The following is a 16,272-nucleotide window of genomic DNA, read 5'->3' as shown; positions in this document are numbered from 1 at the left end:
TTGTTCCTAATCTGCACATTTCCAACTGTGCAGTTGCCTGTTGTTGATTTATCCATTTGTGTTGCATGCTATCCTGAAGGGTCTGCGGAATCATATACAGGGGACAGTCCTCAAAGGAAAAAAAAATATTGATACCAGAAAAAAATACCGTATTACAATATAATATAATATGAAGCTTATGTCCAATTTGAGTGTGATTCCATTTCCCAACTGTGCAATAAAAAAGCTTGAGAAAGCCATGGTGAAATGCTATTTTTAATTGAATGCTACAATAAATGACAGCTATTAGTTCAAGGGTGAAACATGGAAGTGGACTTGCAAAGAATATGTAGCCTGGGAAGGGAAATCATGAATGGAAGTGTCATAAAAGAGTATAATAAGGTAATTTGATGTCAATTAAATATCTAAAACAAAAGGCTGGAACCTATGTTGGTCATGAGTAGGCTACGGACCTTTCAGTAGTTAAAAAAAGTCCTTGGGGAGAATATTATATTGTATTATATTATATTATATTATATTATATTATATTATATTATATTATATTATATTATATTATATTATATTATGTGTGTGTGTGTGTGTGTGTGTGTGTGTGTGTGTGTGTAAGTTTTCGCGGCTACTTACATGTATGGCATTCAGCTTTGTTCGGGTATTTTCCCACATCATTGTAGTTGTGCTTTTAAAGTTGTAGCAACGTTTTGGCAGTTTCGGCAGAATCTCATCTGCCATCAAGTCTGAAACGTTGCTACAACTTTAAAAGCATAACTATAATGACGTGAGAAAATACCCAAACAAAGCTGAGTACCATACATATAGATTAAGAAAACACACACACACACACACACACACATATATCATAGTTGGATAGAATTTTAACAGAAGACACATTTGGCAGAAATCTGAGCTGGTAAGGGGCCATGTTTCAGTGATTAAGGAATGATTATAGGTTGGTGGCTATATTGACACTTTGCTTTCAAGCTAATATAATATATAATATAATATAATATAATATAATATAATATAATATAATATAATATAATATAATATAATATAATATAATATAATATAGACATATTTAACTTTAAGGCCACACAAGTTCTGCAGTGAATGTGTTACATTTTCTGTGATAGATGTGGTTGGAATGCTAGGGACAACTATGTCATTGTACCGATGCCAGCTGACAAAACAATGAATCCTAAAATAAAATCATATAAAGCTTATTGATCATGCAAAAATCCAGCCCGTGCTTGTTGAACGAAGAGAAAGATTTCATTTTTATTTGGAGCGTTCCTCTGCTCCATAGGGAAGAAATCAAGCTAAATCATTGAGCGCAACGGTGGTTATCCTATTGGTGCTTCTACTGGCATTGCTAGTCGTGGTAATCCTTAGTGACAAACTGGGTTGAAGCCACGGGTGTTCCGAGATGAAACCGATCCACAAAGTTGTTTACGTTCCAGGAACCTGGAAAGGAAAGAGAAAGATCTAAAAACCTTGCTCTTAGAAGTGATATGGCCCGTGAGGCAGGTTACTCAATGGGAAATTAAGTGACTCTTTCCCACGTGCTGTTTATTTGCTGGTAATTTTCTTTTTTTCCATGTATGGAGCTTGGTTAAAAAGAAACGTACACTGGAAAGGAGGCAAACCAACTATAGGGAGATATTACTGAGATGACATTTTGGCGTCTTCTAACCACAACTTTTATCTCTAAAATCAGAATCTTTGTGCTCCTATACTGACGATTTTGAAGTTTTCAAATCACTGGGTTTTTTTTTTTTTTGAAAGGTAGTATCTGTCCCAGATGTGTTTCTAGGATACTGAATGCACAGAAGGAAAAAAACCACACAAACCCTACATGAACACACATTTTCTGATGGCAAAGTACCTTCACTTTCCTGCCAAGGATAACCAGAAGAATCACGCGTGCTTATTAACAGGGCAAAATATTCTGGAATGCTCTCTGTTACAACCAAGAAGGCTTTGTTGATTTGTGGCTATTAATTGCATTTTCACTTAGATAGGTGTGTAGTATGTTTCAACATAGGTATCCTTGGCCTGTGCATGCCAGTTTTTCTGGTCTGACACTATAACATGTTCACATTTGGGCCTAGGCCTTGGTTACATCAGACCCAACAGAATTATGAAGAGGAAAGCCAACTAATTCCCACTGGATTATTTAAATGTTGGCCCTTTAACTTTCGTTGTTGTTCACTCTGCTTTCAGGATGTGAGATGATGTGGGGTTCTACGGATGAGACATTATGTGCCGCTAAGTTGCTATTGACTCCAAACGACCAGATATATTTTCCCTGTGAGAAATGAATGAAGATAATATGAAAAAGATTTCTCAGCATTCTTGTCTGATTATTTTCCAAGGATACCTGTATACTGCATAGGCATCTAGGGATTTTTTACAATACTCCATATCTACTGTTGGAAGAATTATCCTCCTGGGTTCAGTTCCACGTGGGGAAAAAGACACTGGAAACATGGAGGCTGTTTGGAAAGATGGTTTAATGGTGGACAGGACCACATGGCTTGGAGCTCCTGGGCAAAAAAAGGGAAGAGATGCTGAGAGTGCCTGGGTTTCATGCCCCTCTGTTGGGATTTGAATTTGAGCTTGTATTCTTGATTGGTTGTCAGACTCCCATGGGGCCATGCAGGGGCAACTCTGTAGGTTGTGCTGAGTTTCAGGCTTGGTTGAGCCTTGCTGGATGATGATGTAATAAAAAGGGCTTTGAGCAATTGCTATAGCTTTCCCTGGAGATCTTTGTTATGTAAAATAGACTGGCCTAGGCCAGAGTAATGGTCCATTAGCAAAGGTGGGGGAGGGGCTGAGTTTCTGCCTCTCTGAGTTTCTACTATTATTTTTTCGGGGAAATATTCTGCCTTTTTAGTATATCCTAAAATATTTCATTTTCCTAGGAGAGGGGTGGATTTTAACTTCCAATGCTACATCGCGTTCATAGTTATTGGGAATCGGGTGGCATACAAATTTAACGAATTATTGTTCACTGCACAGTCAGACAAATGGTCAGACCAGGTATCCAGGCAGATGTTGCTCCCTGATAGTGTTGAAGATATTGTGGCAGGATGCAAACTGTTCTGAGTAAGGTTGTCTGTTGCAATTGACTGATGGTGTTATATTGTTATTGATCATCGCACAGTCAGCCAGACGTTCAGACTGGGGTTTGGCATTTTTGTCTACCCATCAAGTCCTTATCAAGGACCTGGGATTGGCAAATCTGGATGTTTGATGATGTTACAGAGATCGTCACAGGACGGAAGCTGTTCCAAGTAAAACCACCTTCTGCAATTGACTGATGGCGAATTTGTCAATGCCTGTGGTGTTCAAGGGGTGCTCCAATTGTTTTGGGATTAGCACCCTAAGGCACCTATTACTATTGGTACTACTCTTGCTTGCTTTTGCCATAGTCGTTCTATTTCTATGTCTTTGTATTTTATTATCTTCTCCAGTTCTTTCTCTTCTCTTCTGCTGTCTCCAGGCACTGCCACATCCACATCCATTACCACCACCATCACTGCTACTACTACTATCATCATCCGCATGTTATTCTAATTTAATTATCTATAAACTAACTTGATAATGTTTTGCTTAAAGCATGAATAAAATCAGATTCAACTGGCCATTGTTTGAACCAAGAATAATAAACTCCTCGGAGATGCCCCCTTGCTAATAACCAACCTGGTAAATAAGAACTTATCTCCTTTCTGCAACCATCAATTTTATGTGATGAAACTCTCGATGCTCATTGTTTCTTATTGTTCCAAAACATATTTGTTGATGATTAGCCCCTCCCTTTTGATTTCTCTGTGTTGGAATCTAAAGGTGCATCCTTGCTTGCAGTATATTTTGTTACAGCCCTAAGGAACAAGAACTGAATAAGTTTTATGCCTCTTAACCTGTACAGGAAATCTTTGCTGCTACTTGCTGTGAAGAATTTATACCTTGGTGGCAGCATGAACATATATGCGTGTGTCCACATGTGTTTCTAAGTCAAAAGTAAATGGAACACAAGCACTAACAAGTGGTATCTTCCTTCCAACCCAGGTCTGATACTACAGACACAAGAGCTACTCTTCCAACTTCTACAGAGAATTATACTTTCTGAGTTTGACATGCTAGCCATCCATAACAAGACTCAGATATATTATAGATTTTTTTTTTTACTGAGGTTATGTTTTTATTCTGACTATATTCTGCATCTTTGGCTGTTCATGAAAATTTAAACAGAGCCAGAAGGATCACACCAAAATATATTTAGGATAACTGTTTTCCTCAAACTTGCTGTCCTCTCATGCTTCTTGGGAGTTCTGGAAGTTGCAATTTGACCAGTAAAGCTGTAATACGGAATTCTATTTCACATAATTTCTAGATAAAGGCAATGTCCTCTTTTTGCAATTGTTTTCCAGCATGGCCTGCCTACAGCTTCTTAACTTGGAGATAATGTATGGACATTAGAACTTGTAACCATTTACAGATTTATCTTTCACTAATCTATGTAATCCAGGACTGCATAAAATGTTTTACTCCTGGAAGCAAATGGCAAAGCGATAACAGCTCCTGTTTCTCGTACAGAAGTCACGTGACCTGAAATCGAACGTGAGAAGCAAATGTTTGCTTCCTTAAGAAGCATAATTTGAATATTATGCCAACAATATTTCATGTTCGTGATTTCTACTGTGGATATAATATAGTTCTGATATTTACTGGTTGCAAGGGACTTCTCCGATGAAAGTACTCCATCCATTGTGGAGCAAGATAGATTCCTTGATTCCAAAACAGACCCAAGAAGCTGCAGCTGTGAGCAGTTCTGATACATCTCTATACTAATGGATGGGGAATGTTGTGTCAAGACAATGAATGAGGCTTCAGAAGCAACAACAGGTTACTGTTTTGTGTGTGAAGCTATGTTCTTGATGGAGGGGGTTCTTGGTTTGCCCTATTTTCCAACTTTTACCAATGTGCTTTATTTATTGATTTCAATTTATTACGACTGCCCACTCCAATAGACCCTCGGGTGGTTTATAGTATAGTATTGAAACGTATAATTAAAATAGTTAAGAACAAATGTGACTGTGCACATTAAAAAAGCTATAGTCATGAAAACTATGACAGGGACGCCACAGACACACTAATCCCTGGCCTGCTGACCTGTTTAAGGAAATGTTGAATTGCCAGCACATAGTATTGAGATTCTGAAAAGCAATAGAGATTTGGCATTATGGTGAAGAGATTAATATTGAAATATTTTTGGGGGGAAGAGGTAGGGGAAGAAGCATGTTTTGATATGGATCCAAACGGGCAACATTAGCAAACACTGATTGGCTGACAAGTTTTCATCCTCAATGAATAGTCAAAAAGAACCAGGACTGATTGGCTGTCAGTTAGCTGTGAGCTCTGGACTTGAAAACCATAATGTTTCCATTCTGTATTTAGTGTTCTAAATAGAACTGAAAACAGTCAAAACGCCCTTGTTCAATCTCAGAAGTATTTTACAGGATTTCTTTTCCTACAGAAGTAATAAATAAAGAGGAAATTGATTAGCACTAGGGTTTAAACCATAAGAGGTCCATTAACTAATAACACATGGGATTCTTCTTCCCACCAAAAACCTGTATCTATCTCACGAATCTGATGCAAAGCAAATTTAATTCTACATTTTCAAATAAAATGGCTCTTACTGGAGGTTTTCTCTCCTCAATCCCGCAACACCCATTTCCGTATTGTTCCTGTTTAATATAATTTGTAGCTGAAGAAGACCTTTACAATGTTTACTGAGGCACTCTGTAACTTCTTGGTTAGTCCTCTTGAAGGTGTTACCTTACTTAAGACGCTATGTGCTAGAAATTAGTGGCGTGATTCCTCCACCCTCTGGCTGTTTTCGTTTCTCTGCTAAAGGATAGACGGAGTCTGCTAGTGGCTTTTCTCAGGCCTTCCTAAGCCACCCTGCTGTCTCAGACTTAGGGACAATGGGACAGAAACTGCCATCAAAGCAAGGTAAGTATTCTGAGAATGAAAGGGGTTTTGATGCAACCATGACACAGGATTTAAGGTGGAAATGGAGGATCAGTTTGATAGGAACAGTTGGATTGCTAGGGCCCCATCTGGACACGCCCATGTTGCTTGTAATGCTGCAATTGTCATTTAGCTGGGAAGGCTACCTATTTTATCTAAATTCAAATCTGAGTGTTTAATATATATATATATATAAAACACAAAGTGATCCTGCAGCTCTTGCAAAAGAATTAAGCAAATTGCAGTTGCTTCATCAACTGCCTCCAAGGCAAAAGAGCCATTAGAGAACAAGGGGTGATGCAGTTGACTTAAAGGAAGAACCAGCTGAAGAGCAAGCTCCTACATGCTTACAGGGCTTGGGAGTCAATAATCTCCAAGAGCGAAGAAGCTGGAGTTTAATAGTGAAGAAGCTACTGTGCAGTCAACCCTGGAATGAGCTTGGCTGAGGCCATCTTGGAGGCCTCGGGGTTGCTACACAGCAGCGGGAGGGGGGAAAATAGTTAGATGGGGTTTTGTAGCCAAAAGAAGAAAGTTTTCTGTGAGAACCAAGGACATTCCAACGGGCGGCTGGCCAGAGGAGGAGCAAGTAACCAAGCAACCTGCCAGCGCCTGGATTGGACAGTGTGACCAGTGACTTGGTGGGGGGGAAAGGGAAAACTTTTACTTTTAATTAGGTGAAAGCTGTGGGAAATCTCAGAGTTGGTTTTCACCTGCTTGTGCCAATATGATGTATCCACTAAACTGTTCTTTGAGGAACAGTTCGAGTGCCTCGGAGTTTGTTTTTCTATGTAAAAAGTATGTGCGATGACCCGGAGTGTAACACAAACGTAACAAAATCTAAAATGTAAATAAATTTAATGCCTCCAACTTGGCCCCACTGTTCAATAATTCTCAGTTGGAGATAAAACTTATGCAAAAATAGTCTTCAAAAGAAAGCCATACAGTCCAAACTTAATGAGCAGATAGAGGTGAAATAAAAAACCAAAACAAACTACAATGAAGGAATTTCCACAATGGACCAGGATAAGTAATTACCAGCTTCAAGGAGATAACAAGGCACAATTTGTTGGAAGGACACCAACCAAGTTAACTTCAGCCCAAAATAAAACACGCTTTGCTTCTGGCAACGCTGTGTTTTAACTGTCTCTCTTATATACTATTCTCCCCAGCTGCAACCAATGAGGGGGCTCATGGCCGCTTCCTCTCTCTTAAGCCAAGTTGTTTCCTTCTTGACTCCTCCTTGTGTGTCCTAGGATGAAGAGAGGATGGGCCTGATTCTTCCTCTGATTGCCCAGCCGACCTCTGCCCTTTCCCAGCCTCCTCCACAACCTCCAAAGTCACACCTCCACTCCCTGTCGGCTGTTCCTCCGACTCTAACAAGGGAATGACAGTATGTTTTCTTGGAATGTTGACACCTTCATGCTGACAGGCTTGTGAGTCAATCATCTTCAAGAAGTGAAGAAGCTGAAGTTTAACAGCGAAGAAGCTGAAGTTTCACTACTGTACAGCAGAGCGAAGCTCTTGTTCTAGAACAGGCCATGCTTCTTGACCTCAGTGAACATAAAGTGACATCTGACTAAACTATAGGGAAGTGCAGTCATGGAACTTGAGAGGCTGCTTTGATTGGGGGAGTACCAGTTGTGCAATGCCAGGTCATTCATGTTTTTCCGAGGGAACTTGCCATTTCTTTTGGAGGAAGCAAATCCAACTTAGAACAATAATTTATTTTGTAACTGGCTTGCAAAGTTCTAGCAACAGCCTAGGCAGAGAGTCTGTCTGCACAACGTGCTTAATCAGGTTAGTTAAACAGCTTGTAATGCGTTTGTACAATATGCTAGCATGGTTAGTTTTAATCTCACTTAAGAGTTCGTTTGTACTGCACAAACTCAATCCTGTTGATTACTTTAGGATTAGTGTAGTTTGTAAATCCCAAACATGATTTAATTCAATAACCAAGTTAAATGACACGGGCAAAGCCAGACTCTAAGAGAGAGGCAGTGTGTAGCAAATTCAACTTTCATCAACAGCACTAAATGTGATGAAGCCATGAGATGCTTTGTCTGGATATTTCATTGGAAATCTTAATCAGAAATGAACCTCATGCGCAGTCCCATACTAAAGAATGATGAAATTGTTTTTAGGCATTTGAAATTTAGCTGATGTTCAGTCTAATATGCTCACAATCAGTGTGGCCTTGTAGATGTTTACACAGAGTTGGGGCTTATTTCCTGCAGAATTATATCTTATGTCTTAGCCTTGCTGTGTCTTCCGGTGTGGTAACCAAATTGGGTGAATCCATTTTTTTAGTTGTTCTTAAAACTCTAGGAAGATTAATGGGCAAAATCCATTCCTTGTGCCTTGTGGGGGTTTGAGATATCTTCGCACAGGTTTAAGGCATCCAATTATTCTCTGAAAACCCACATTCCCCCCTCCCTCTAAATCCACTTTTGCAATTGCTTGTCTTTAATATTCTGCTTGTAGTCTACTGTGGTCATTTTGCATAATATCTACTCTAGAGGTTTAGGAGTTGGAAATAGTATGTATGACCCTGTTTGATTAATGAATTAAGAAAAAAAAAAGTTCTAGATTGGCTAAGCCTAGTAAATATTCCAGCATCTTAGAATTAAACTTCTGTCTAACATGTTGAGTTAGACCAAAATTCTCTCCAGTTGTAAATAACAGACACCTAAGAAGAAATGGTTGGGTGTAGCTTGGCTTACTGTTGGCAATCTCCATTTGTAACTAGTGATGATGTTAAAAAGGCAGCCTGAATTACTAAATTTGTACAGTAAATATGTTATACTCTGCAAAAGGCTCCCTCCCCCCGACCTTTCTCCTTGTGGATGTTGAATAAATGGATAGGAGGAAAGGGGGTTGAGATGTCTAGCATTGGAGAGATGAGTTCTAATTTTTAAAGGGACCTTATGAGGGATGGAAATGACAAAACTGTACAATGCCCCTCTGCCTCCTTGATTATTGCCACCATGTTGTGCTCTTAAGATAGCCAGTTAAAATCTTTACACATTAAATTTTTGATTGATTCTAACCTCTTTGTGCAGCGGTATAATTCTGGAAGATTACTTCCTGTAGTATATTCCATTGGAAAATCCTAACAAGAATTCAGAAGCCCATGTTTTAGCTCATTGCGACGCTGATAAGAAATCGATATTTCTGTCCTGAAGTACTATTTGAAAAGGGAACAGCAACAATTCCAAAAAAGAGAATAAGAAGTTGAATAAGGACAAAGAGGAAGAACACTTGAAAATGATGACTGTGGAAACAGATGTTCCCAACTGGCAACTTCAGATGTCATTTCATTACTTTAATGAACAGAACCAAAACTGGAGTAAACTAGGAAACCCACCCTGTTGGATGAAATACCCAATAAACTCTTACCATTTCCCCCCATCCTCCCACCATAAATTAGAGATTGAAAAATGGTTTATGAATACATTTGCAGTCTTTATGGCTCAAATACAAATTGGGCAGCACACTCACTAATCTTGTGTGTTGATGACTCACTAGCGCTAACTACCAACAAGGGGAAGGGAAAAGGGGGTGGAAGAAAGTCAACCACAATGGGTGAGAAATGCTGAAATCCATCCTGCATTGGAACAATGAGGGACTTCACACTTGACTTAGTCCATGTCTGCAGCTCATTTCCTGCAGAATTATATCACAGCCTCTTGCTCTTATTGAAGCTTTTGCTTACTCTCAGAAGCTGAAAATATATAGCAAACCTCTGCTCTTGCCATTGCTGCCTTTTTCCTGTCCAGATGGGAATAGTGAAACATACTGGGGGCTACATTACTTTGCCCAACAATGAGTAAGCGCCCCTCACTGTCTGCTCTGTCTGCTCTGTCTGTCTATCTATCTATCTATCTATCTATCTATCTATCTATCTATCTATCTATCTATCTATCTATCTATCTATCATCTATCTCTTCTATCTGTCATCTATCTATCTATCTATCTATCTATCTATCTCTTCTATCTGTCATCTATCTATCTATCTATCTATCTATCTATCTATCTATCTACCTACCTACCTATCTATCTATCTATCTATCTATCTATCTATCTATCTATCTATCTATCTACCTACCTACCTACCTACCTGTCTATCTGTCTGTCTATCTATCTATCTATCTATCTATCTATCTATCTATCTATCTATCTATCTACCATCTATCTGCCTACCTACCTACCTACCTGCTATCTATCTATCTATCTATCTATCTATCTATCTATCTATCTATCTATCTACCATCTATCCCTACCTACCTACCTACCTGCTATCTATCTATCTATCTATCTATCTATCTATCTATCTATCTATCTATCTATCTATGGGTGATATGTGTCTTTCTCAATCTCAGGTCCTCTACCAGAGGCCTGAGTGTTTGAGGATTCTTTGCAATATCTTAGCTGTTCCTAACATTGCACTCTTCTGGACAGAGAGCTCCAAAGTTATTCCTGGTGTACTTTTTACACACACACACACACACACACACACACACACACACACGACATACAGACACTCATACACTATCTCTTCCCAACAATTCCCAACAATTGCAGTGCTGTTTATAACAACAACACCTTGTTATTTTTGAGATTCTAATCTTATTTTGCGAGTGCAAATTAGTTACAGAAGGAGGAAGAATGTGGACCAGTATAGTGACTCCACTCCTCTGTATAACCACTGCCTCTCTCCATGTGCCTGCAGTCTCTTTCTATAAGCAGAGAACATTCTGTACCTACAGAATCTACTTACATGTTTTAGGGTGAGGGTGGGGAATGTGTACATCAGCACATAGGACTTGAATAAGGTTTACAGTCATGCTCCAATCCAGTTGCATTTTGTTAGTTGATGTTGCATCAACTTTCTCCTATGGCTTTGATATTCCAGTTCAGTATGGGCCGAATTGTAGGAGATGACCAGGCTGAGCTTGAGGGAGAGGTCAAGGCACATCATTAGTCTCAAGTCCTTTCACACTCACAAGAGATCTAAATCCAGTTCAGCTTGAGTTCTATTGACTCTGTTGTTAGTTGTGAAGTCGTGTCTGACCCATCGCGACCCCATGGACAACGTTCCTCCAGGCCGTCCTGTCCTCTACCATCTTCTGGAGTTCATTTAAGCTTCAGTGACTCCATCCAGCCACCTCATTCTCTGCCGTTGCCTTCTTCTTCTTCTGCCCTCCATCTTTCCCAGCATCCGGCTCTTCTCCAGTGAGTCCTTCCTTCTCATTTGGTGGCCAAAGTCTTTGAGTTTCATCTTCAGGATCTGGCCTTCTAAACAGCAGCCAGGGTTGACTTCTCCTCTAGGACTGACCAGTTGGATCGCCTTGCAGTACAAGGGACTCACAGGAGTCTTTCCCAGCACTATAGTTCAAAAGGCCTCCATTTTTTTGGCGCTCAGCCTTCCTTATGGCCCAATTTTCACAGCCATATATTGCAACTGGGAAAACCATAGCCTTGACTCGACGCCCTTTTGTTGGCAGGGTGATGCTTTTTTAGTGTGCTGTCTAGATTTGCCATAGCTTACATCACCAGGAGCAAGCATCTTTTAATTTCTTGGCTGCAGTCCCCATCTGGGGTGAACTTGGAGCCCAGGAAAATAAAATCTGTTACTACCTCCATTTCTTCCCCGTCTATTTGCCATGAATTAATGATCTTAGTTTTTTTTAATGTTGAGTTTCAAGCCAACTTTTGCACTCTCCTCCTTCACCCGCATCAAGAGGCTCTTTAGTTCCTCTTCAGTTTCTGCCATTAGAGTGGTATCATCTGCATATTGACTCTTACCTACCAACAATTTGCGTTGACTGTTAGTAGTTCAGATTCTTATAGAGAACATTAGCATGCAATAAACCCATAGTCATTTGAACTGCCGTTCTCCCCGATTTATGGCGTCTGACATTAATTGCCTAAATTCAAGTCCGCTTCGTTGAGCATGAAGGCTCCAATATTGTGGAATGAACGGCCTTGCAGGCCACAATATTCTAATTTAAGATACGGCAGAAGAACTTGAAAGAAAAAAAAAAAGAATCAGAGCTCTCTTTTTGTCCTGATATCAGCACAGTCTGTATCTTATAATTTATCTGCCTTGTTAACTGGGGCTCTTCCTGGTGAAAGGGTCCTAAAGGGTTTCTGCCAAGATTAATGATGTCCCAGTGGCAGTAGGCGGGAATCCTTTTTGCTGTTAACAATAGCCGCAGAGTCTTAGGGACTTTTGATTATGTTGCTAAACACACTCATGCTGTCCCATTCATTTAGCTTAAAAGACAAGACCGGCCAACTGGTAACCCCTACTGAGAAGCCAGCTGGTTAAGTTTAGGCAAAAGCTAATTTTGGAGGGATGCTCGGACAATCATTGCATTTCTTCTCAATGCCACATCTTACCGGACTGGCAGGAATATCGGGTTATATAGGAGAACTACTGAAGGCATCCCAAAACTAGGATGAAATAAGCTTTGCAGTTATATTTTGTGAACCACAGTTGAACTGAACTTTACTAGCCAATCCTAACAACTGCTCAAAACACCGTTGCTTCTATAGCAAGTTGCTTCTACTTTATATTACATTTATACAGTATTTCACGTCTAGTATAAAAATAAGATGCTAATAATAAGAAAGTGACTGTGTCTGACCCTGAGAATATAATTTCTTTTCAATTATAACATTTTAGATGTTTTTCTCCCCCAAAGATTCTCCAGGAGAATCTTCAATACTGGACTCCTAAACACCCAACAACGTTGTATATTTCGGTGTTAATTGGGGAGTTTTTAATATGATGCTAATGAATTTTAGCACCCACCAGGCTTTTTCCCCTTTCAGTGCATGGCTTTATGTGTATATATACTTCTTGAACTGGGATTGCAAAGTAAAATTTCAGCTTCAAACACCAGCCACTAAGCAGCTGCCATTTACTATGTCATTTGAAGCGTACCCAGCCATCTGCGGAAAATTCAAAAGTAATCTGTGAGTCGTATCAGCCTGCAACTTGAGGACTAATGGGGGTAGGTGAGGAGCTCAGCCTATCTGCAATTATCTGTTACTTCTCTTTATTAGTTATGTATTTATTTTGTGCAGCTGTATATGTATGAGTAAGCTGTTGGCTTTGGTGAGTGGATATTTTGTCAATGCATATTTGTATGAAAATCAAAAATTCGCTTTGGTAAAATGCGTTTGTTATTGGGCTTTGTCGGGGCCAATATGTGATTTGATTATTTCATTTCATTCTTGGAGTCAAATTCTTGGCCAAATTGCTTGTCTCTACACCTCATCAATTAATCCGTGACGTGGATGTTGGAAGAGAGAACGCCAAATTTTAAAAAGTGGTTTGGAAATCAAACTTGAACTCTGCAATAGAGTTAGATTTCTGGATAAGCTATTTTTCTTTGCTTCAGCTAATTTCCTGCTGTGGAAGAGGAATCTGGTAATAGTACTTTGGCAATCATTTGGGGAGAATACCCAGATTTTTCTCAAAATTCTAAATATGCCCACAGGTTCAAGAGTCTAAAGTTCCCAGAAATGATTGTAATAGTTCCACAAAAGCCGCAGGTTCTCATACTGATAGTGTTTTTATTAAATTTTATCACAGGGATGAGCAAAATTAACAAACAGGTCTATGCACATGTCATATGTGAGCATATCCTAATTTTCGAAGTAGTGGTTTTAATTTGCAGGATATTTCCTAATATTTTCTGGGTTTGCTTTTGAAGATAGAGCGCCCATTCTCCCAGTCTGGAAGCTGCTATTGTAATACAGTTAGCAAATGTGTACCACACATAGTGCATTGAAAGCTAAGCTATAAAGTCAGGTCAAGTAGTGTCGACTGAAGCCCATCACTTCAAGTGGAAATGACCATCAAATTGTGGATATAAATTATATTCCTTGTCAACATGTACATACCATCGTAGCTTCCCGCAATTTATTCATATCCCTCTTCGTTCCCAAGAACCTGCTAAAATTATACAGTAACAATTATGTTGTTATTGTCAGGTTTGGGGCTGACACCAACAAGTGTGTTAATGTGGTTCTGGATCATCTGCTACATAGATGCTAAAGGTGTGTGTTTTTACTCTCCTCTATAGTATTGGCAATCTATCTAAACATTAAAATGGTGGGTTTTTCTGGTATGTGCGCTAAGAAAATTATTAGAAAACTCTTGAAGAAGAAATCTACCTCTGATCTGCAACCCCACTGGTTGCTGATATGGGATCTTGGCAATATTTGGATTAAGTTGTTTGTTTTGTTTCTAAATCAAAGGGGCATGGAAGATAACTTTTGAGCAATATAATCAATGTTTTTAGAGTTCTTTTAGAGTTTATAAAGTAATTTCTAAGCACTTTTCTTTTTAAAAAAATTTCTATATTATCCATTTTGGATCCCCAAATTTTGTGTCCTTTTTCAGGAGGCAACTGGACTTTCTTACTTTTTCTTTTGAAGATGTTTTGCTTCTCATCCAAGAAGCTTCTTCAGCTCTGACTGGATGATGGGGGAATGGAAGGATTGATACTCCTTGCAGACTGCTGGTCATTTGCCTCCTTTTAGAGGGTCGTTGCGGCCACTTGGAGGTTTATCTGTGTCCTCAGGGTCACCTGAATAGTGTGAGGGGCAGGAATGGATTTCCAGAGAAAAACTGCAGACTACAGGAACCATTTTCACCATTCAGGTGACCCTGAGGACACAGATAAACCTCCAAGTGGCCTTAACAACTTCCTAAAAGGATGCCAATGACCAGCTGTCTGCAAGGAATATAAATCCTTCCATTCCCCACTATCCTGTCAGAGCTGAAGAAGCTTCTTGGATGACAAGCAAAACATCTTCAAAAGAAAAAACAATAAAAGTCCAGTTGCCTCCTGAACAAGCACCTTTGGGACAACCATGACCTGGATGACTGAGAATCTCTACAGACTATCAATATAGGAGTTTCTGTTGATCGTTTCATGTTGTTGTATATATCTACTTTTTCCTTTGTTGATCACTTTAGCATATTGATATAAAACATAATAACATAATAAATACTGAGGCCCTCCAATGCAGGCAAGCAGTCATTGCGTGATGACTAGTTGTATAATAGAACAACTTATCCCATGTTGATAAAAAGCATTCTGGGGATAAGAAAAAAACAAGAAAGTTGACATACATATTTACTTCTCTAGTACTTGTTTATCACACATTCCTTAATTATTTTTAAGTCAAGGAAGAAATCTTTCCATCTAATTCTATACAGAATTAGGATACTATATTCCACTTAATAAACTTGCTATAATACAGTATATATGACGTTTGTCACTGAGGGCTAAATAACTGGATTTTAAAAATCCTTTCTCTTATCGTGTCAACTGATATTCATTTATTTCGTTTATTCTCAGTTGCTGAGTGCGCCAACTCACATTACCTAAAAGTAGATACAAATACACACAGATGGTCCTGCTCCAGAAAATAAAACGTACATGATTTTTTTATTAAGTGGTTTATGAAAGATAATCGCTGCAATTCTTCAACTATTTTTTTTTTGCCTTTAAACTTCCTTATCTGTCACTTTCCTCTTTCCATTTGCAACTGATTTAACCAAGTATTGAAATTAAAAACTAACACAGTCCAGAGTTCGGTGCCCTCTTCTGGTCACTTGAATTTAAGGAAGGTACTCTGAGATCTGGTTTATTATGTATAAAATTGGATTCCTAGGCTCTAGTGAATACTAAAAACATAAAAAGAACTTAGCTTTAATTTTATACTCACCAGAAGGAATGGGATGAAAGCGTAGAAATGCAAACATTTATGAATTTTAGAATCCAAATGGCATTATTATATTAATATAATGAATATGAATCCCTAAATTATTATATTATAAAATGAATATGAATTCCTAAAATATTTTTCAGAAGCATCAGCCTAAATTCCAACCATGTTCCGCCAGCGTAATCAGAGCATTAAATTGGGGAAAAAAATGTCCTAAAACATTCATCACGATATAATTTATATTGGAAAAATTGCGTAATTATGGCTACCCAGTTATACAATCAGGGAAGATCTGCATCAGTTTTGGGGGGAGGCTGTTTCTTGAAAAACTCTAGAGAGGGACTGATTAGTTGTTCTTTGTGTCAGGACATTTCTCCTTAATTCTAGGCTGGATGGAGCTCTCTTTAACGATTTGCCACCAGTTACTTAGAATAACAGAGTTGGAAGACTTGGAGGACTTGAAGTCCAACTCCCTGTTTAGGCAGG

At 38.9% G+C, this 16,272-nt stretch overlaps 1 protein-coding gene across 4 annotated transcripts in view; it reads right to left on the bottom strand.

Annotated features, from left to right (window-relative positions):
- Positions 1-239: 239 nt before the first annotated feature.
- The window catches only part of PEBP4 (phosphatidylethanolamine binding protein 4), a 260,525-nt gene continuing 244,492 nt past the window's right edge, over positions 240-16,272 (bottom strand). For all 4 annotated transcript variants that reach the window (XM_087938853.1, XM_026715202.2, XM_087938854.1 and 1 more), the window contains exon 7: positions 240-1,461. In XM_087938853.1, coding sequence (XP_087794979.1) covers positions 1,370-1,461 — 92 coding nt within the window. In that variant the 3' untranslated portion in view covers positions 240-1,369. The remainder of the gene's footprint in view (positions 1,462-16,272) is intronic.

Source organism: Pseudonaja textilis, chromosome 9 (assembly GCF_049901715.1).
Source record: "Pseudonaja textilis isolate UNSWEBS1 chromosome 9, rPseTex1.2, whole genome shotgun sequence".
Classification (NCBI taxonomy): Eukaryota; Metazoa; Chordata; class Lepidosauria; order Squamata; family Elapidae; genus Pseudonaja; species Pseudonaja textilis.
This window is presented reverse-complemented; position numbering and strand designations above follow the sequence as displayed.